The sequence below is a fragment of the Malaclemys terrapin genome, chromosome 10 (assembly GCF_027887155.1).
Source record: "Malaclemys terrapin pileata isolate rMalTer1 chromosome 10, rMalTer1.hap1, whole genome shotgun sequence".
Taxonomy (NCBI): Eukaryota; Metazoa; Chordata; order Testudines; family Emydidae; genus Malaclemys; species Malaclemys terrapin.
Genome location: NC_071514.1, coordinates 882,455 through 902,827, shown reverse-complemented (window position 1 = coordinate 902,827; position 20,373 = coordinate 882,455). Strand labels below are relative to the sequence as shown.

General features: G+C 62.9%; 1 protein-coding gene across 5 annotated transcripts in view; it reads right to left on the bottom strand.

The window, feature by feature from the left end:
- MAN2A2 (mannosidase alpha class 2A member 2) overlaps positions 1-19,851 on the bottom strand; it is a 31,508-nt gene extending 11,657 nt beyond the window's left edge. Inside the window, exons 1-11 of one of the 5 annotated variants that reach the window (XM_054042695.1) lie at positions 19,692-19,851; positions 12,894-13,046; positions 10,638-10,895; positions 9,973-10,117; positions 7,792-7,963; positions 7,273-7,400; positions 6,881-7,054; positions 5,940-6,126; positions 5,641-5,818; positions 1,090-1,292; positions 15-197 (exon numbers count right to left, since the gene is read on the bottom strand). In XM_054042695.1, coding sequence (XP_053898670.1) covers positions 15-197; positions 1,090-1,292; positions 5,641-5,818; positions 5,940-6,126; positions 6,881-7,054; positions 7,273-7,400; positions 7,792-7,963; positions 9,973-10,117; positions 10,638-10,895; positions 12,894-13,025 — 1,760 coding nt within the window. In that variant the 5' untranslated portion in view covers positions 13,026-13,046; positions 19,692-19,851. Of the gene's footprint in view, positions 1-14; positions 198-1,089; positions 1,293-5,640; positions 5,819-5,939; positions 6,127-6,880; positions 7,055-7,272; positions 7,401-7,791; positions 7,964-9,139; positions 9,396-9,972; positions 10,118-10,637; positions 10,896-12,893; positions 13,047-13,783; positions 13,895-19,691 lie in introns of those variants that run through there. The other 4 variants (XM_054042690.1, XM_054042692.1, XM_054042691.1 and 1 more) reach the window with 4 other exon arrangements.
- Positions 19,852-20,373: the final 522 nt, after the last annotated feature.

Here is a 20,373-nt window from a genome sequence, read left to right as displayed (position 1 = left end):
GCTCAGGGCCGTACCTCACACCGTAATCCACCACGACGGCCTCTTTGGCGGTGCCCGTGATGGCGTCGTGGTGCTGGAAGAGCCCCAGGGCACGCCGGGCCTCGGTCAGCAGGGCGTAATCCGAGAGCGGGTATCTGCTGTCCATGCCAGCGTGCCGGGCGTGACTCAGCGCCAGGCTGTACAGGATCTCTGCGCCCCTGGGCCAGACACAGACCCATTAGCCACAGCTCCTCCCCACGCACACCCCTCGCCCTGCGCCCGAACCCCCTCGCCCTGCGCCCGAACCCCCTCGCCCTGTGCCCAAATCCCCCCTCACTCCACCTCCACAACCCCCCTTGCCCTGCCCCTGCATCCCTCTCACCCCGCACCCGAATCCCCTCGCCCTGCCCCCAAATATCCCTTCGCCCTGCCCCCGCATCCCTCTCACCCCGCACCCGAATCCCCTCGCCCTGCCCCCAAATATCTACCCGCCCCACCCCCCCATCCACCCTCGTCCTGCCCCCGAAGCCCCTCGTCCTGCCCCCGAATATCCCCTCGCCCTGCGCCCGAACCCCCTCGCCCTGCACCTGAACCCCCCCTCACCCTGTGCCCAAATCCCACCTCACTCCACCTCCACAACCCCCCTTGCCCTGCCCCTGCATCCCTCTCACCCTGCACCCGAAGCCCATCGCCCTGCCCCCGCCTCCCTCTCACCCAATCCCCGAATCCCCTCGCCCTGCCCCCAAATATCTACTCGCCCCACCCCCCCATCCACCCTCGTCCTGCCCCCGAAGCCCCTCGTCCTGCCCCCGAATATCCCCGCGCCCTGAATCTCCCCTCGCCCTGTCCCCGAATCCCACCTCGCCCTGTGCCCAAATTCCCCCTTGCCCTGCCCCCAAATCCTGGCCCCCTGAATCTGCCTTGTGCCCTGAATCTCCCCTCCCCTGAAATCCCTCTGGCTGCGTGCCCTGAGTCCCAGCCCACCAAGCTCCTGCCCCCATCTGCCCCATCCCCAAACCTATCACTGACTGCACTCAGCTCCTTCCAGCCCAGCCCCCTGCCCCAGCCCCAGCCCCCCACTCCTGCCCATTCCCAGCCCCACACCCTCACCGGAGATGGGCCTCCAGCACGCGGTCCAGGCTTTTGTAGAAGGGCCGGGAGGTGTAGTAGCCCGTCCAGTAGTGGTCCTCCCGGTCCGCGTAGGAGAAGAAGTCCCCGCTCAGCACGGGGAAGCCGGGCGGCTTCATCCCAGGGACAATCCCGGTCCTCTTGGAGAGAGCGTCAAAGTAATCGGAGAGGGTCCCGAACTGCGCCTGCAGGGAGAGCGTGGCCCCGTGCCGCCCATGAGCCAGGTGGGCCCCCTGTGCCAAGGAGAGGGTGGGTGGAACCCCCCCACTCCGGGACGGCCAGGAGCTGGGAATGGGCGACAGGGGATGGATCACTCGATAACTGCCCTGTTCTGTTCATTCCCCTGAGGTACCTGGCATCGGCCACTGTCAGCAGACAGGACACAGGGCTGGATGGATACCGGGCCGTTCCTATGACTGCAGCCAGCCAAGGCCCCAGGACGGTAACAAACCAACAAAGCACCTGGAAAGCAGGTACACTGGCCAGGCCGGAGTTCTGCCAGCTGCACTGTGTGTGGGGGTCCCCCAGATCCCACAGGGGGTGGGCGGGGCTCAGCATATACCTCCTGGAATCCCACAGGCGTGGGCGGGGCTTGTTGTAATAAATCATAGACTCATGGAAGATCAGGGTTGGAAGGGACCTCAGGAGGTCATCGAGTCCCACCCGCTGCTCAAAGCAGGACCAACCCCAAACTGCGCCTACAAACGGACTCACTTGTGAGACTAGCTGTGGGAAGTGGCTAGAGGCTGCTCCGGGGTCCCCGTAAACCTGCAGTCAGGCTGTGCTGGGGAGGAGGGAGCCGAACGGCAGCCAGCCTGTGCTAGTGCAACCCAACCGGCCTCCCGCCAGAAGCCCAGGCCCAGTCAGTGTGAGACGCAGGGAACCAGAGCCAGGGTGTGGCAATGAGGCCCCGCCAGTGGACAAGAGGGGAGGCTGGGCCTTGCACCCCCACCCCTTGGTCCCAGAGAAGAGGGAGGGCTGGCTACTGGAGGGAACTACTGATTGAAAGGAGGGGCAGGGCGAGCTTCACCGTCCGGCCCCCAAGACGTGCTGTGCCGTCATTTGGCTTCCATCACCCTGAGCCTGGGAGATGTCCTGACCGGGCCAGGCCAAGACAAGGCCACGCCCACCGGCTCCAGTTCCATGCCAACCACTGCCTGGCATGGCAGACTTTGTCACCCCTCCCGTGTGCCCTTCTCCTTCCCCACCGTATTCCTTCTCTTCCTGCCCCTCAAACGGGTCTGGCTTTGCCGGCCAAGCTGTGTGTCCTGCCGGCCTGCCGTGAGCCTGGGAGCAGCCGGAGGCATGGCCTGCCAGCTCAACGCTGGGACGCGTTTGCCAGGTCTCGGCATGGCTGCGTGCTGGGCCTGTTTCTCCAGCAGGGAGGCTGCATGAGTGAGCTGGCGCTGGAGCCAGAGGCTCCGTTTCTGGGCTGGGCTGGACTTTCCTCTCCCCAGCTGTGTGGCTGGTTTGGCCTTCTAGGAAACGGGCCCGGAAAACTATAGCACAGCCACCGCTCCAGCCCAGCTCAGCCAAGGCCCACTCCCGGAGGGGCCCCGGACAGCCTGGAGAGCGCTGGCGGCTGTCAGACACAGGGCTTGCCTTCTGAAGAAGGTCAAGGAAAGTGTGGGCCCCTTACGGAATGGGGGAGGCAACCTAGTGACAGAAGATGTGGAAAAAGCTAATGTACTCAATGCTTTTTTTGCCTCTCTCTTCACGAACAAGGTCAGCTCCCAGACTGCTGCACTGGGCAGCACAGTATGGGGAGAAGGTGATCAGCCCTCTGTGGAGAAAGAAGTGGTTCGGGACTATTTAGAAAAGCTGGACAAGCACAAGTCCATGGGGCCGGATGCGCTGCATCCGAGGGTGCTAAAGGAGTTGGTGGATGTGATTGCAGAGCCATTGGCCATTATCTTTGAAAACTCATGGCGATCGGGGGAGGTCCCAGATGACTGGAAAAAGGCTAATGTAGTGCCGATCTTTAAAAAAGGGAAGAAGGAGGATCCGGGGAACTACAGGCCAGTCAGCCTCACCTCAGTCCCTGGAAAAATCATGGAGCAGGTCCTCAAGGAATCAATTATGAAGCACTTAGAGGAGAGGAAAGTGATCAGGAACAGTCAGCATGGATTCACCAAGGGCAAGTCATGCCTGACTAACCTAATTGCCTTCTATGAGGAGATAACTGGGTCTGTGGATGAGGGGAAAGCAGTGGATGTGTTATTCCTTGACTTTAGCAAAGCTTTTGATACAGTCTCCCACAGTATTCTTGCCAGCAAGTTAAAGAAGTATGGGCTGGATGAATGGACTATAAGGTGGATAGAAAGCTGACTAGATCTATCAGAGCATCGCCCGGGCTCAACGGGTAGTGATCAACGGTTCCATGTCTAGTTGGCAGCCAGTTTCAAGCGGAGTGCCCCAAGGGTTGGTCCTGGGAATGGTTTTGTTCAATATCTTCATTAATAATCTGGAGGATGGCGTGGACTGCACCCTCAGCAAGTTTGCAGATGACACTAAACTGGGAGGAGTGGTAGATACGCTGGAAGGTAGGGATAGGATACAGAGGGACCTAGACAAAATAGAGGATTGGGCCAAAAGAAATCTGATGAGGTTCAACAAGGACAGACGTTGGACGGAAGAATCCCATGCACTCCTACAGACTAGGGACCGAGTGGCTAGGCAGCAGTTCTGCAGAAAAGGACGTAGAGATTGCAGTGGACGAGAAGCAGGATATGAATCAACAGTGTGTCCTTGTTACCAAGAAGATTAACGGCATTTTGGGCTGTATAAGTAGGGGCATTGCCAGCAGACCGAGGGACATGATCATTCCCCTCTAGTCGACATTGGTGAGTCCTCATCTGGAGTACTGGGTCCAGTTTTGGGCTCCACACTACTAGAAGGATGTGGAAAAATTGGAAAGAGTCCAGTGGAGGGCAACAAAAATGATTAGGGGGCTGGAGCACATGACTTATGAGGAGAGGCTGAGGGAACTGGGATTGTTTAGTCTGCAGAAGAGAAGAATGAGGGGGGATTTGATAGCTGCTTTCAACTACCTGAAAGGGGGTTCCAAAGAAGATGGATCTAGACTGTTCTCAGTGGTACCAGATGACAGAACAAGGAGTAATGGTCTCAAGTTGCAGTGTGGGAGGTTTAGGTTGGATATTAGGAAAAACTTTTTCACTAGGAGGGTGGTGAAGCACTGGAATGGGTTATCTAGGGAGGTGGTGGAATCTCCTTCCTTAGAGTTTTTTAAGGCCCAGCTTGACAAAGCCCTGGCTAGGATGATTTAGTTGGGGTTGGTCCTGCTTTGAGCATGGGGTTGGACTAGATGACCTCCTGAGGTCTCTTCCAACCCTGATATTCTGTGATTCTGAAGCCACGCAGCGCCAGCACTGGGCACTACGGACGCTGCTCCAGGGAACACTTCCCATCGCAAATGCTTTGACGGGTTTTCCTTCTTCCTGCACCTTTGGTAGAATGGGCCAGGCCATTCAGTGGGGTGCGTGCCTGGCACTGAGCGGGCAGAGAGCTCTCTAGGCCAAACTCCAGGCCTCCTTTAACCCTGTTTCATGGGACCGTGACAGGGTCGTGTTAGCACCTGTGACTCTTTGGGCCCTGTGACGAAGTGGAACTGTTCTTGTTTCCTCTGACTACTGTGTGGGTACCTCAGTTTCCCCTATGCATTTCTTAGTCACCAGTGTGCATAAATGGCTGACACTCTGTATCCTGGCAACAAATGGCTGGGGCCCTTCCCCCCTGCAAGGGAATAGCTAAAGGTGAACAAAGAGATCATGTGACCTCCTGGCCCGAGAAAGACACAAAGGCCAGAAAGAAGGGGCTGGAGGGGGTTTCAGTTTGGAGCTGGCTGGGGACAGGAACTGAGGGCAGACGGGGGTGTCTAGCTCGCTGGGCCCCAGAATGGACCCGGCTGAGGGGTCCTGTTCTTTGTACCTACAAGCTCTGTTTTAGACCGTGTTCCTGTCATCTAATAAACCTCTGTTTTACTGGCTGGCTGAGAGTCATGTCTGACTGCGAAGTGGGGGTGCAGGACCCTCTGGCTTCCCCAGGACCCCGTCTGGGCGGACTCGCTGTGGGAAGCGCACGGAGGGGCATATGCTGAATGCTCCAAGGTCAGACCCAGGAAGGTGAAGCCGTGTGAGCTTCTTGCCCTGAAGACGGTCTGCTCCCAGGGAGAGGAGGCTCCCCAAAGTCCTGACTGGCTTTGTGGGGAGCAGTTCCAGAGCATCGCCCGGGGACTCCGTGACAGGCCCATATATTCCATCAAGACTAATATAACTCCCTGCACCGCCTGGTATCCTCCAGGGGGTGGGGCTCCACCTGCACACCCCCGGAATCCCCCAGATGGCGGGGCATCCCCCAGATGGCGGGGCTCTCCCCTCATTCCCCCGACATCCCCCAGGGAGTGGGTGGGGCTCCCCCCCTCATGCCCCTGACATCCCCCAGGGAGTGGGTGGGGCTCTCCTGGCCCCCCCAGCACGTCCCAGCTGCAGCCCCTTTGGGAGTCTGGTGCAGTACCTGCACGTGCAGGCTGGGGTGGGCGTTGAGGAAGTCGAAGAGGCGCTGGTAGTTGAGGAACTGGGCGTCCCACTCCTGGGGCTTGTCGTAGCGGAAGTCGTCTCCCAGAGGCACCAGCAGCACCTTGCTGAGGAACAGCTTGGACTTCTTGCGGTACTGGTCCAGCAAGAGGTGTGCCCTGCGGCAGAACAAGGCGAGAGGCCTCAGGGGGCAGGGCCAGCGGGCGCAGGCAGCGCGCCCCGGAGCCAGCCAGGAAGGCTCAGCCTCTGGGGCCGAGTGGCGGGACGCAGCTCACTCACCGTTCGGCCACATTGGCCTCGGTGATGGCTCTGGGCGGCACCTTCCACGGACAGTTGATCCTGCCGCCAGGCAGGCGCTTGAAGTCAAACTGGCAGCAGATCTTGGGGTCAGGGCCGCAGGTGTGGGGCACGTCGTAGCTGTAGAAGGGCATCATGTGGCAGAAGATATCAGTGCTGGAGTCTGGGTCTGCAGAGAAGCAGACAGCTGAGTCGGTGTGCCCACCCCGGGCGCTGTCTGCCTGTGCTTGGCTGTCACAGCTGAGCAGGCAGCCGCCGTGCCAGCCGGGCAGCACCAGGGCACTCCTAGGGAAGGCAGCGCCCACGGCGGGGGTGGGCCTGGCCCCAGGTTAGCGGGACGGGAAGCAGCCAAGGGGGAGGGGAGGAGAGACTGTGGCAGACCAGCAGCTGCTGGGGCACAGGGCTGCCCGCTGGCCAGTAAGGCGCTGGCTAGCGAGAGTCAGGGCAGAACAGGCGGGCAGCCAGCGTGCCGTGCCCCCCAGATCCCACCCATGGGAGTTTGGGGGGGGGAAAGAGACCCCCCAGCCCAGCCAAGAGCCAGGAGGGGGAGCCCTGCTTCAAGTGCCACCAGAGGCAGGAACAGCGGCAGCGGGGCCACGGCCCAGGGAAGGGGAGCCCAGCTTGCCTGCACTCCAGCTCCAGCAGCCCCGGGCCGGGGCAGGACAGGGCAGCCGCACCCGAAGGACGCTGGGACCCAGCCGCACACGGGACGGGAGCAGCGGGGGCCTGGAAGGGCAGGCTCAGCTTAGCGCCAGAGGCCCCCAGAGTCCCTCGGGAACAGGGACAGGCGGGAGGGGGCTGCTCCTCGGTCAGGCGGCCGCATGTGGGCAGGGATCACTGCGCCGCCAGAAAAGAGGGCAGCAGCCGTCACTCCACCCCCAGCCCCAGGCACCCCTCACCCCACCTCTGGTCCAGGTCCTCACCCCAGGTCTGTCTCCACATGAACTCCAGGCTGTGGGTGGCAGCGAAGTGCTTCTTGATGGCGTAGTGCACCCTCTGGATCAGCATGCTGGTCAGGTTGGCGCGTCTCAGCAGGTAGGGCATGGTGGCGCTGTGCCCAAAGGGGTCGACGGCCCAGCCGGACCGCGGGGTCACACCTGAAGGGAGTCGCCACACAGACTCATTAGGGTAGCTTGCGCCCCGAAGGCACCGAGCAAGGCTGGGTGGCGCGGGTCTGGCACCCCCTCTGTAAGGGCGCAGCGCCAGGCGTGGGCAGCACACCCAGCCCCACAGCCCCCTGGCCACGGTCCCAGCCGTGAGCAGATAAGGGCAGGGCGGGTCTGCACTGCCGTCCCCCCCAGCGCCCGTCACTCACCGATGTTCTTCTCCAGCCACTGGTGCCCCTCGATCAGCTGGTCGATCATGGCGAAGTAGTGGGAATTGGCCTCGTCGGGCATCACCCAGCCGCCCGTCACCATCTCCAACTGCCCACTGCCAACCAGCCTTCCGGGGGCACCAGAGAGTCAGGGGCAGAGAGACGGCCCATGGCCAACACCCCCACCCCACAGCCAGCGCCCCCACCCCCCATGGCCAGCGCTCCCACCCCCCGGCCAGCGCCCCACCCACCACGACCAACACCCCACCCCACAGCCAGTGCCCCCACCCTGCGCTCCCACCCCTGGCCAGCGCCCCCCCCCACGGCCAGCACCCCCACGCCACAGCCAGTGGTCCCAACCCACGGCACCTCCTGCAGGCTCACCCAACAGCCAGTGCCCCATCCCACGCCCAGTGCCCCCGCCCCACGGCCAGCACTCCCGTATCTCCATTGGGTGCCCAGGCTGGGGAGAGCGGGCACTGTCCCTGCCCACGGAGCGCAGGCTGTTGCCCCCCATACCTGCGCACCGCCGCACGTTTCTGGGTGCTGATGTTGTCCCACCACTTGGAGAAGAAGGAGATCTCGGACCAGATGAAGCGGTGGCGCGGGTCCTCCTGCAGCTTCAGCACCATACTGTTCAGGATGTGCTGCGTCTGGTCTGCATAGTACTTCTCAAAGGTCTTGATCCAGCCTGCGCAACAAGCACAGGGCAGGGACTGAGTGCGGAGCCCTGCCTGGGGGGCTACGTTCCCTCTAAGCTGCATGGCCACGCAGCAGCCTATTAAGTGCCACGCTGGCACTCAAGGCTGCAGCAGGGAGAGATTCCTCTCCCTCAGCCCCAGGCCCAACCCAGCCTGGCACAGACCTGCCGCGGCTAGGGGAGGGACACCCCTCTCCCTGGTCCTGTGACGCTCTGTACCTTGGGGGAACACCCAGCACTCCCATGTTCATCCTTATAATATGATTGTGTGGGATCCAATGCAAAGTTTGTCATATTGGGTGTCTTCGGAAGGCTCATGGTGCACTGAGCATTGTTGTTACAGTGATGTTATAGGTTATAATTTCCTGTATATAGTTATGAGGCTGGAAATGTGTCTTCATGGCTTAAAACAAGCCCAGGCAAAACTCTTGAGGAGCAGAGGGGCAGTTCACACCTCATCGGGGCATGGATGGGACAAACCCAGCCCAGCCTCACAGGAACAAAGGACACTGACCTAGGCAGCAACAAAGAGTCTGTTGGCCTCTCAAGTGAGTCAACCCCTTCCCTTGGTCAGTTTGGGACTACGATGAGGTCATGCTCACCTGACTTGGGGGGGGGGCAAAGCCAAGAGGGAAGAAAGGACATGATAAAAGGGAGAGACGTTTGCCATGCTCGCTCTCTCTTCCACCTACACCTACAGGCACCCCCACCAAGCGACTGAAGCGCTGATCAAAGGGGAGAGCCTGGCTGAAGGGCAACCAGCCAGCCTGTGGTGAGAAGCATCTAAGTTTGTAAGGGCTCTGAAAGTGTTAAGATCAGCTTAGAATGCGTTTTGCTTTTATTTCATTTGACCAAATCTGACTTGTTATGCTTTGACTTGTAATCTCTTAAAATCTATCTTTGTAGTTAATAAATGTGTTGGTTTATTCTGCCTGGAGCCGTGCGTTTGGTTTGAAGCATGTCAGAGACTCCCCTTGGGATAACAAGCCTGGTACCTACCAATTTCTTTGTTAAATTGATGAACTCATATAAGCTTGCAGCGTCCGGTGGGCATAACTGGACACTGCAAGACGGAGGTTCCTAGGGTTGTGTCTAGGACCGGAGATATTGGCTAGTGTCATTCGATTGCACAATCCAAGCAGCGGCTGGCCAGAAGTGCTCACTCACATGCTGGGAGCAGCTTACACGCCAGAGGCTGTGTGTGACCAGCCCAGGAGTGGGGTTCTCACAGCAGAGCAGGGTGAGGCTGGCTCCCAGAGAGGCGGATTGGAGTGACCGAGCAGATCACCAGTCCGGATAACACCAGGGGAACGTCACAGTGGCGTAGAGAAGCTCCTGTCCCGGACCCAGCCTGGCCTGGCCCAGACCTGCCGTGGCTGGGGGAGAGATGTCCCCCACCCCAGCCCAGGTGCTGCTGCGGGAGCTGAGGGGAGTCCTCTCTCCCCACTGCAGCCCCGGGGAACCCTGCACCCCAAACTCCTCATCCCCAACCCCATCCAGAGCCCGCACCCCAACCCTCTGCCCCAGCCCTGAGTCCCCTCCTGCACCCCAAACCCATCATCCCAGGCCCCACCCCAGAGCCCGCATCCCCAGCCCTGAGTCCCCTCCTGCACCCCAAACCCATCATCCCCACCCCCATCCAGAGCTCTCACCCCCCCCACACCCCAACCACCTGCCCCAGCCCTGAGCTCCCTCCCACACTCTGAACCTCTCAGCCCCACCCCCAGCATTTGAATTTAGTTATGTGCACCAATATGGAGGTGATGTGTCACACAACACCTCCATATAGGTGAACAAAACAAAATTCATTCTGCACATGGGTTGGAAAAATTAGAGGGACACTGCTGAGAAGCCAAAGGGCCGTGTCTGGGATCCTCCCTCCCTGGGGCCTGGTGGCCGTGCCTGGGACCCTTCGCCAGGGGATCACCACAGCTCAGCCTAGGGCATTAAGCCCAGGGCCAGGCTCCAAGGCCCCCGCCTGCTCCATGGGCCCCACTCACCTGGGTCATTATGGGAGTGTGGCACCACGAACACCTGCAGGGGCTCTGTGTCCCACTCGTGGGGCTCGTAGGTGATGTCAAAGCCCTGCTTCCAAACGCCACCGTCCTGGTTATCAAAGGGCAGCACCGAGGCCACGGCCAGCATCTGCCAGCCCAGGGACCATGCTCAGTGGGAGCTGCCAGCCTGGGGCCGTCAGTCCCACCGGGCCACCAGCCTCAGCCCCAGTCCCCGGCACCGGGCCCCCTGGACACCAGCCTCAGCCCCAGACCCCGGCACCGGGCCCCCTGGACACCAGCCTCAGCCTCAGTCCCCTCTGACCCCCCTGCCCTTCACCCCCCTCTAATTTCCCTGCCCTTCACCCCCCTCAGGCGGCTCCCCCTCTGACCCCCCCCAGCCCCTCGGCCCCCCTGCAGGCGGCTCCCCCTCCGACCTCCCAGCCCCTCGGCCCCCCGCAGGCGGCTCCCCCTCTGACCTCCCAGCCCCTCGGCCCCCCGCAGGCGGCTCCCCATCTGACCCCCCAGCCCCTAGGCCCACCCTCAGGCAGCTCCCCCTCCGACCTCCCAGCCCCTCGGCCCCCCGCAGGCAGCTCCCCCTCCGACCTCCCAGCCCCTCGGCCCCCCGCAGGCAGCTCCCCCTCCCACCTAGGCCCCTGGCCCTCGCTCACCTGCAGGTCTGGCTTCTGGCCCCCGCTCCCCAGTGCAAACTGGCAGTCCTGTGGGGAGATGGAGAAGAAGCTGGGCCGGCTCTCGGGGGGCAGCACCCAGGAGCCATTGGGTGTGTGGTAGGGCAGCAACACCGGCTGCCCATCCGCGTGGGCCGTCAGCTCCAGCACCGACTCCTTGATGTGGCTGATGATCTCGTGGTTCTCCTCCAGCAGCTGCTCCAGTTGCTCGATGCGGTTCTGCAACGCCGAGATCTGGCTCTGCAGGTCACAGACACGGGCTGAGAGCAGCCCCCGGGGGGCGAGGAGGCCCCCAGCCTAGCGCTCCCTGGCCCACCCTGCAGGTCACAGACACGGGCTGAGAGCAGCACCCCCCTGCCCCCGAAATGCCGAGGGAAGCTGCCCATTCATCGCCCACGAGGCACTGCAGCAGTTCCAGGGGACGCAGATTCACGCAGCTGCAACCCAGAACTAACGGGGTCCCTGGACATTCGCCCAAGTCGCTCTTTTCCCGCAGAATGTTTGGGTTCAGTGACCCCCCATTTTCCAGCAGAGAGTGGTGAGCACGAGGGCACAGCAGGGCTGCCTGGGGGGCCACCAGCGTAACAGCTGCTGGACTGATGGCCTGGCAGTGCACTCTGCAGGGAGCGGGCCAGGGGCTCGGCGGGGGGGCTCCCCATCCCAGTCAGCACTGGGGGCCTGCCATGCAGGGAGCAGAGTCAGGACTCAGTAGGGAGCGCTCTCCTCTCACAATCAACAAAGACCCCATTGCCCCAGGGCGGCACTAGGGGGCACTGTGCTGCAGGGAGCAGGCTGGGGCACTCAGCAGGGGGCGCTCACCCCGGGGCAGTCAGGGCTGGTCCCAGGGCGGCGCTAGGGGGCGCTGTGCTGCAGGGAGTGGGGTGGGGCACTCAGCAGGGGGCGCTCACCCCGGGCAGTCAGGGCTGGTCCCAGGGCGGCGCTAGGGGGTGCTGGGCTGTAGGGAGTGGGGTGGGGCACTCAGCAGGGGGCGCTCACCCCGGGGCAGTCAGGGCTGGTCCCAGGGCGGCGCTAGGGGGCGCTGTGCTGCAGGGAGTGGGGTGGGGCACTCAGCAGGGGGCGCTCTCCCCTGGCAGTCAGGGCTGGTCCCAGGGCAGCGCTGGGGAGTGCTGCGCGCAGGGAGTGGGGTGGGGCACTCAGCGGGGGGCGCTCTCCCGGGGCAGTCAGGGCTGGTCCCAGGGCGGCGCTAGGGGGCGCTGTGCTGCAGGGAGTGGGGTGGGGCACTCAGCAGGGGGCGCTCTCCCCTGGCAGTCAGGGCTGGTCCCAGGGTGGCACCAGGGGGCGCTGCGCGCAGGGAGTGGGGTGGGGCACTCAGCAGGGGGCGCTCTCCCCTGGCAGTCAGGGCTGGTCCCAGGGCAGCGCTGGGGAGTGCTGCGCGCAGGGAGTGGGGTGGGGCACTCAGCGGGGGGCGCTCTCCCGGGGCAGTCAGGGCTGGTCCCAGGGCGGCGCTAGGGGGCGCTGTGCTGCAGGGAGTGGGGTGGGGCACTCAGCAGGGGGCGCTCTCCCCTGGCAGTCAGGGCTGGTCCCAGGGTGGCACCAGGGGGCGCTGCGCGCAGGGAGTGGGGTGGGGCACTCAGCAGGGGGCGCTCTCCCCTGGCAGTCAGGGCTGGCCCTGACCCCCCCAGGCTAGCGCTAAGGGCGCTGGGTGCAGAGGTGCAATCCCAGACAAAAAGCATGTTCAGTCAATCTGGGCAGGCAGCCAGAGCCCAGCGCTGGCGAATGCGTCAGCCTCCCAAAGCCCCCTGCAGGTAGGGTGACCAGACAGCAAGTGTGAAAAATTGGGATGGGGGTGGGGGGGAAATAGGAGCCCGTATAAGAAAAAGACCCAAATATCAGGACTGTCCCTATAAAATCGGGACATCTGGTCACCCTACCTGCAGTGCCCCCCAGACAGGGAGCCATCAGCACTCCCCTGCCACAGACTGTTCCGCTGTCCAACTGCTGCCACATCCCACCCCAGAGGTGGCTGCATGTCAGTGGTGGGCGAGCAACCCTGGAATAGACTTGACCCACACGTGGTGCACAACCCTGGGCCTTCTTCTTCCCCAAGGGGTCTAGGTCCCAGGGAGCTGAGATTCCCGGGCCCCTCAGCACTCAGCCTCCCCAAGGTGCCAACACGCAGCGGGTGAGCAAGAGAGGACTTCCCTGCAGGCACCAAGGGAGGTGATGGCAGAGAGCCACCGCCCAACTCCCCAGCCCCTGGGTGCCAGAGCCACTTACCCGTGGGAAGTTGCCCCCGCTCTGGTGCCGGGCAGGGTCATGCTGCACTCGGTCCAGCATCAGGTAGAGGGAGAAAACGGCGACGCAGAAGATGGCAGCTCCGCACACCGTCACCTGCTTCTTCAGCTTCATCCCGGGGCTGCGAGGACCCACCTGCCGCCGAGTCAGCCAGAGAGCTAGGTCAGGGCCCCATGCCAGGCCCTTTGCCCCCCACTGTGGCCAGCCCCCCAGACGGACTCCCAACCCCCACTTGCGCCAGCCCCCCGACAGGCCTCTTGCCCCCCACATGGGCCAGTCCTCCCCCCGACGGGGCCCCACTCCCCACCTGGGCCAGCCCCTCAGCAGGGCTGGAGGGTGCCGAGGCCCCACAGGGGCAGGGGGCCCACGGCAGAGTCTGAGCACAGGGAGGAAGATGAAGGAGTCGAAGGAAGGAGCAGCCGGGCTTCATCTTGCCTTGCAGGACCCCTGGGTGCAGCTGCCCTCCTGCAATGGGGGGTGGGGTGAGTGTCCACCCCACCCTGGTGCCCTCTGCCAGCGAAGGGCTCCCAGGGCCTCGCCCTCACGCACCAGGCACGGCGCTCGGACACAGCCGGCCAGCGCGCCCAGCCCAACCACGGGCTACTGAGCGGCTGCCTCCTGCACCCTGGCTGGGCCACCCAGCCCTAGCACCTCGCCGCCCCCCAGGCTCCGCAGCCCTGGCTGGGCCGCCCCACACCCAGCCCCAGCCCCCAGCCCTGGCTGGGCTGCCCCACACCCAGCCCCCCAGGCTCTGCAGACCTGGCCGGGCCGCCCCACACCCAGCCCCCCAGGCTCTGCAGCGTGGGCTGGGTGAGCGGTGCCCTGTGCTGCCCGGCCCACAGCGAAGCGCGGCGCCAGCGCTGCTCACTGACTCAGCAGAGGGGCCTGGGGGAGCCCTGTGGGGCCCAGCCGGGAGCCTGGCCCGCCGGGCGATGCTGCCCTGCCTGCCCTGGAGCCCAGGCTGCGTGCAATCAGGCTGCATCAGGGGGGTGCCGGAGCCCCTGCCCCACGCCGGGCAGAGCACAGCTGTGGCCTGGTTACCCTAATCCCCCCTGCGCTGGAGCCGGGCCGACGGTATTTTTAGTCTGTGAAGCCTGGGATGGTGCCAGGAGCCGGGCAGGGAGCAGAGCGTTAATTACACCCAGCCCTGCACACCCCCAGCCGGGCACACGGCCCTGCCCGCACAGGAACCTGCTCCCCAGCCACGAAGGGCACTGGATCCCCTCCCCCACTGCACAGCCACACACCCCCTCCTGCTCCTCTCACTGCACTACCGCCTCCTCCCCCTAGCTCCACCACCACCAGCTCTCCTTCCCCCCACTGCACCCCCCCCCACTGCACCACCACACCCTGCCCCCACACACTGCTCCACCACACCCTGGCCCCTCCCCCCCACTGCACCACCACAACCCGGCCCCTCCCCCACACTGCAACACCACACCCTGCCCCCCCACTGCACTACCACACCCCGGCCCCTCCCTCCCACTACACCACCACACCCCACACCCCACTGCACCACCACACCCCGGCCCCTCCCCCACACTGCACCCCCGCCCACCCTCACACTGCACCCGCATGCCCTGGCCCCTCCCCCCCACTGCACCACCACACCCACCCTCCCTCCACATTGCACCACCACACCCCAGCCCCCCCCACTGCACCACCACACCCTGGCCCCTCCCCCACAGTGCACCACCACAACCCGGCCCCTCCCCCACACTGCAACACCACACCCTGCCCCCCCATTGCACTACCACACCCTGGCCCTTCCCTCCCACTACACCACCACCCCCCACCCCCCACTGCACCACCACACCTTGGCCCCTCCCCCACACTGCACCCCCGCCCACCCTCACACTGCACCCGCATGCCCTGGCCCCTCCCCCCCACTGCACCACCACACCCACCCTCCCTCCACATTGCACCACCACACCCCAGCCCCCCCCACTGCACCACCACACCCTGGCCCCTCCCCCACAGTGCACCACTACAACCCGGCCCCTCCCACCATACTGCACCACCACACCCAAGCCCCTCCTCCACAATGCACTGCCACACACCCCCTCCCCCTCCTCTCATCACCCCCCCCCCAGCTCCACCACCACTGGGTCTTCTTCCCCCACACTGCACCACCACACCCCGGCTCCTCCCCCACACTGCACCATCACACCTCGGCCCCTCCCCCACACCCCGGCCTCTCCCCCACACTGCACCACCACACACACCCTCCCCCATTACATCACAATGCCCTTCCCCTCCCCCTAGGCTCCACCACCATGCCCTTCCTCCACCCTGCACCACCACACCCCCTCCTCTTACCAGGCCCACTCTAACCAAATTCACATTCCCCCTAGGATGAAGGCACAGATTTCATGGAGGGGCACGGGGGGGGGGGTAACCCCTAGGGCAATTCAGCTGGAGTGGTGGTGCTCAGCCGGCCAGCTGGGCTGGGTCAGGGATCGCTGACGAGGGCTCTACAGGAGGGCAGACGAGCCAGTCCGGGTGCTCCCTTCTGGCCTTGCAATCAGCCCCTGGGGCCAGCGCGAGCACTTGGGCCGGTCTCCTGGGCTGGAAAGAGGGAGTGACCAATGCACCTGCCCTGCCATCTGAGCCAGGAGCTGGCGTCCAGCCTGGCACGAGAATCACCCAGGAGGCCCCCACTCAGCCACAGGGCAGCAGCTGGAACAAAGCAGAATCCAGCCAGACGGACGAAATGGCTCCCAGCCCCCCAAGGCATTGGGCCAGCAGCAGGAGATGCTGAGGGCACCTGGGGGTGGGGTGGCCAGGCCCTGCCCAGCCTGGCTGGTGTGCCTGAAACCCCCAATCCACCGGGAGGCTCCAAGGGCTCCCCGCCCCCAGTCCCACTGCACACAGGGGCCCAGCGGACACATTCTGGAAATTGCACAGCCCCCCAGAGAGGAAACCCAGCTCCGCTGGGACGGGGCTCACCAGCTCTCCGAGCAGAGCGACTCGTGCCCTGGCAGCAGCCAGCCCCATTGTGCTCTCTTCCCAGCCACACACCACAGCCCGGGGAGCCTGGCACCGTCCCTGCCCTCCCGATGCCAACTAGTCACCACTCTGCCCAGCGCCCAGGGACGCACAAGCTGCTCCCGCCTCGAGGGGCTGTTGCCAGGGCTGAGCAGCCAGCCCGGGAGGGGGAGTCCAGCCAGACGCAGGCTCTCTGGGCATCTGGAGGGCCAGGGCTCGGCTCGGCACCGGGCAGAGGCAGGAAGCCCGGAGTGGGAGCAGGCGGGAGCGTGGAACAGGCAGAGCACAGGGTGAGAGTGGGAGATGTGGCCAGGGCCCTGGCAAGGGCGAGAGGGCTCAGTCTGCCCTGGAAGCCAGGGCTGGGGCTCAGATGGGTGGCCTGGGTCAGCACGCAGGCAAGCGGGTGGTAGCACCGGCTGCCTGGCTGCATGGGAGGGAAGGCCGGGAAGCAGGTGCTCAGGCATCTCTCTGAGGGCCCAGGGATGGGACAGGCTGGCTAAAAGCAGCCTAGCAAAGCCGGGGAGAGTGTGATGGGAGCGGGTCCCAGCCTGGCTCCTGCAGAGGACATGGTAGCAGTGGGCTCTGAGGTCGTGTCAGGAAGTGGATAAGAAGGACCAGCCGACATCACTTATTTGGCTTTGCGAGGCCTTTGAGCTAAGCTGTCCTGGAGCAGAACCTATGAAATGGTTCTGCTCCAGGTTCAGTCAAGACTTTGACTCCCTCAGGGAACAGATGGGCAGGATCCCCTGAGAGAATAACATGAAGGGCAAAGGGGTCCAGGAGAGCTGGCTGTATTTTAAAGAATCCTTATTGAGGTTGCAGGAACAAACAATCCCAATGTGTAGAAAGAATAGTAAATATGGCAGGCGACCAGCTTGGCTAAACAGTGAAATCCTTGCTGATCTTAAACGCAAAAAAGAAGCTTACAAGAAGTGGAAGATTGGACAAATGACCAGGGAGGAGTATAAAAATATTGCTCAGGCGTGCAGGAGTGAAACCAGGAAGGCCAAATCACACTTGGAGTTGCAGCTAGCAAGAGATGTTAAGAGTAACAAGAAGGGTTTCTTCGGGTATGGTAGCAACAAGAAGAAAATCAAGGAAAGTGTGGGCCCCTTACTGAATGAGGGAGGCAACCTAGTGACCGAGCATGTGGAAAAAGCTAATGTACTCAATGATTTTTTTGCCTCTGTCTTCACGAACAAGGTCAGCTCCCAGATTGCTGCACTGGGCAGTACAGTATGGGGAGAAGGTGACCAACCCTCTGTGGAGAAAGAAGTGGTTCGGGACTATTTAGAAAAACTGGACGTGCACAAGTCCATGGGGCCGGGTGCGCTGCATCCGAGGGTGCTAAAGGAGTTGGCGGGTGAGATTGCAGAGCCATTAGCCATTATCTTTGAAAACTCATGGCGATCGGGGGAGGTCCCAGATGACTGGAAAAAGGCTAATGTAGTGCCCATCTTTAAAAAAGGGAAGGAGGAGGATCCGGGGAACTACAGGCCAGTCAGCCTCACCTCAGTCCCTGGAAAAATCATGGAGCAGGTCCTCAAGGAATCAATTCTGAAACATTTAGAGGAGAGGAAAGTGATCAGGAACAGTCAGCATGTATTCACGAAGGGGAAGTCGTGCCTGACTAACCTAATTGCCTTCTATGATGAGATAACTGGCTCTGTGGATGAGGGGAAAGCAGTGGATGTGTTATTCCTTGACTTTAGCAAACCTTTTGATACGGTCTCCCACAGTATTCTTGCCGCCAAGTTAAAGAAGTATGGGCTGGATGAATGGACTGTAAGGTGGATAGAAAGTTGGCTAGATCGTCGGGCTCAACAGGTAGTGATCAATGGCTCCATGTCTAGTTGGCAGCCAGTTTCAAGCGGAGTGCCCCAAGGGTCGGTCCTGGGGCCGGTTTTGTTTAATATCTTTATTAATGATCTGGAGGATGGTGTGGACTGCACTCTCAGCAAGTTTGCAGATGACACTAAACTAGGAGGCGTGGTAGATACACTAGAGGGTAGGGATCGGATACAGAGGGACCTAGACAAATTAGAGGATTGGGCCAAAAAAAACCTGATGAGGTTCAACAAGGACAAGTGCAGAGTCCTGCACTTAGGACGGAAGAATCCCATGCACTGCTACAGACTAGGGACCGAATGGCTAGGTAGCAGTTCTGCAGAAAAGGACCTAGGGGTCACAGTGGACAAGAAGCTGGATATGAGTCAACAGTGTGCTCTTGTTGCCAAGAAGGCTAACGGTATTTTGGGCTGTATAAGTAGGGGCATTGCCAGCAGATCGAGGAACGTGATTGTTCCCCTTTATTCGACATTGGTGAGGCCTCATCTGGAGTATTGTGTCCAGTTTTGGGCCCCACACTACAAGAAGGATGTGGAAAAATTGGAAAGAGTCCAACGGAGGGCAACAAAAATGATTAGGGGTTTGGAGCACATGACTTATGAGGAGAGGCTGAGGGAACTGGGATTGTTTAGTCTCCAGAAGAGAAAAATGAGGGGGGATTTGATAGCAGCCTTCAACTACCTGAAGGGGGGTTCCAAAGAGGATGGATCTAGACTGTTCTCAGTGGTAGCAGATGACAGAACAAGGAGCAATGGTCTCAAGTTGCAGTGGGGGAGGTTTAGGTTGGATATTAGGAAAAACTATTTCACTAGGAGGGTGGTGAAACACTGTAATGCATTACCTGGGGAGGTGGTGGAGTCTCCTTCCTTGGAGGTTTTTAAGGCCCGGGTTGACAAAGCCCTGGCTGGGATGATTTAGTTGGGAATTGGTCCTGCTTTGAGCAGGGGGTTGGACTAGATGACCTCTTGAGGTCCCTTCCAACCCTGATATTCTATGATTCTATGATTCTATGGTCATTTCCTTCCTGGGCACGGACTGCCAGTGGGGGCCGCGTGGTTCTGCGCTAGGCCCGTGGGCTAACACGTTTATTACAGCCCTGCACGGGGCTGAGCATTTAGAGATGATACAAAGTTACTGGGGTTTGTTAGGAGCAGGGGGTTGTGAGGAACGACAGGAGACCTAGACAAGCCAGGGGAACGGGCACCGTGAGGGCAAACGAGGGTCGCACCAAGTAACGTGCAGTGCCTACGCCCGACGATTCGGAAGGCCCGGCTCTGTTCATTCCCGCTCAGGACCCTGGCACCGGCCAGCGTCAGCGGCCAGGACGCTGGGCTGGATGGACCCTTGGCTGACCCAGCCTGGCTGATGTGCTGCTCTGAAAGGAAGGGTACGAGTCCGGGGCGGGGACCTGGGTGTGAGCACCCAGCCGGGCGAACCCCTACTCAGTCAGAAGAGCAGAGCTGTCTGGGTGCTGAGGAGTGGGACGGAGAACATGGTGCCCTCGTGCCCACAGCTCCCTGGAGCTGCCTCCCCCAGATCCGGGCGCCCCACGGCGCCAGCAGCACTAGAGGGGCCGGAGAAACTCCCCTGTGAAGACGGGCTGGAGCGGCGGGGCTGATACCAGAGAGGAGACCCTGCCCGGGCCTGCTGAGCGCGGAGCGCAGGGTCCGGGAGCAGGACGGGGGCGCTCGGGGAGTCCCCTGGTTCCCAGCCTGGGCCCGGCGGCGGGATGGACATTTCTCCAGGCTGGCCGGGCGCGGCGCCCCGCGCTGCTGCTGCAGGGACCGGGCGGGGCCGATCGGGCGCTGTCCAGCACCGGCCCCGGCCCCGGCCCCGGCCCCGGGCCGCCCAGAGCCCCCGGGGCCCCTCCGCCCCCGGCCGGCAGCGCTGCCCGCGGCGCCAGGTGCGAGGCGCAGCCCGAGCCCGAGCCCGGCTCCCCCTTACCTCCGGCTGCGGCTGCGGTGCCGGCAGGCCCGGTCCCGGTCCGCTCACATCCTCCGCCGGGCCGGGCCGGGCTCCGATCCCCGGGCGCCCCCGCTCCTGGGCCGGCCGCGGCCTCTCCGGCAGCTGCCGCCTCCGCGCCCCGGGCTGCGCCGGCTGCTGGGGCCGGGCGGGAGGCTGCGAGCCGGGATGCGCCCAGGCCCCTCCCCGCCGCGGTCCCCTCCCCCGGCTGTCTGTCCGGTCCGCCCCCCCCCCCCTCTGCTGTCTGTCTGCTCCCCCCCTCCCCGCTGTCTGTCCGTCCACTCCCCCCCCTCCGGCTGTCTGTCCCCCCCCCGCCCTCTGCTGTCTGTCTGTCCGCCCCCCCCCGTCTGTCCGTCCACTCCCCCCCCCCCTCCGGCTGTCTGTCCCCCCCCCGCCCTCTGCTGTCTGTCTGTCCGCTCCCCCCCCCCGCCCTCTGCTGTCTGTCTGCTCCCCCCCTCCCCGCTGTCTGTCTGTCCACTCCCCCCCCTCCGGCTGTCTGTCCCCCCCCCGCCCTCTGCTGTCTGTCTGCTCCCCCCCCTCCCCGCCCTCTGCTGTCTGTCCGTCCACTCCCCCCCCCTCCGGCTGTCTGTCCCCCCCCCGCCCTCTGCTGTCTGTCTGTCCGCCCCCCCCTCTACTGTCTGTCTGCTCCACCCCCTCCCCGCTG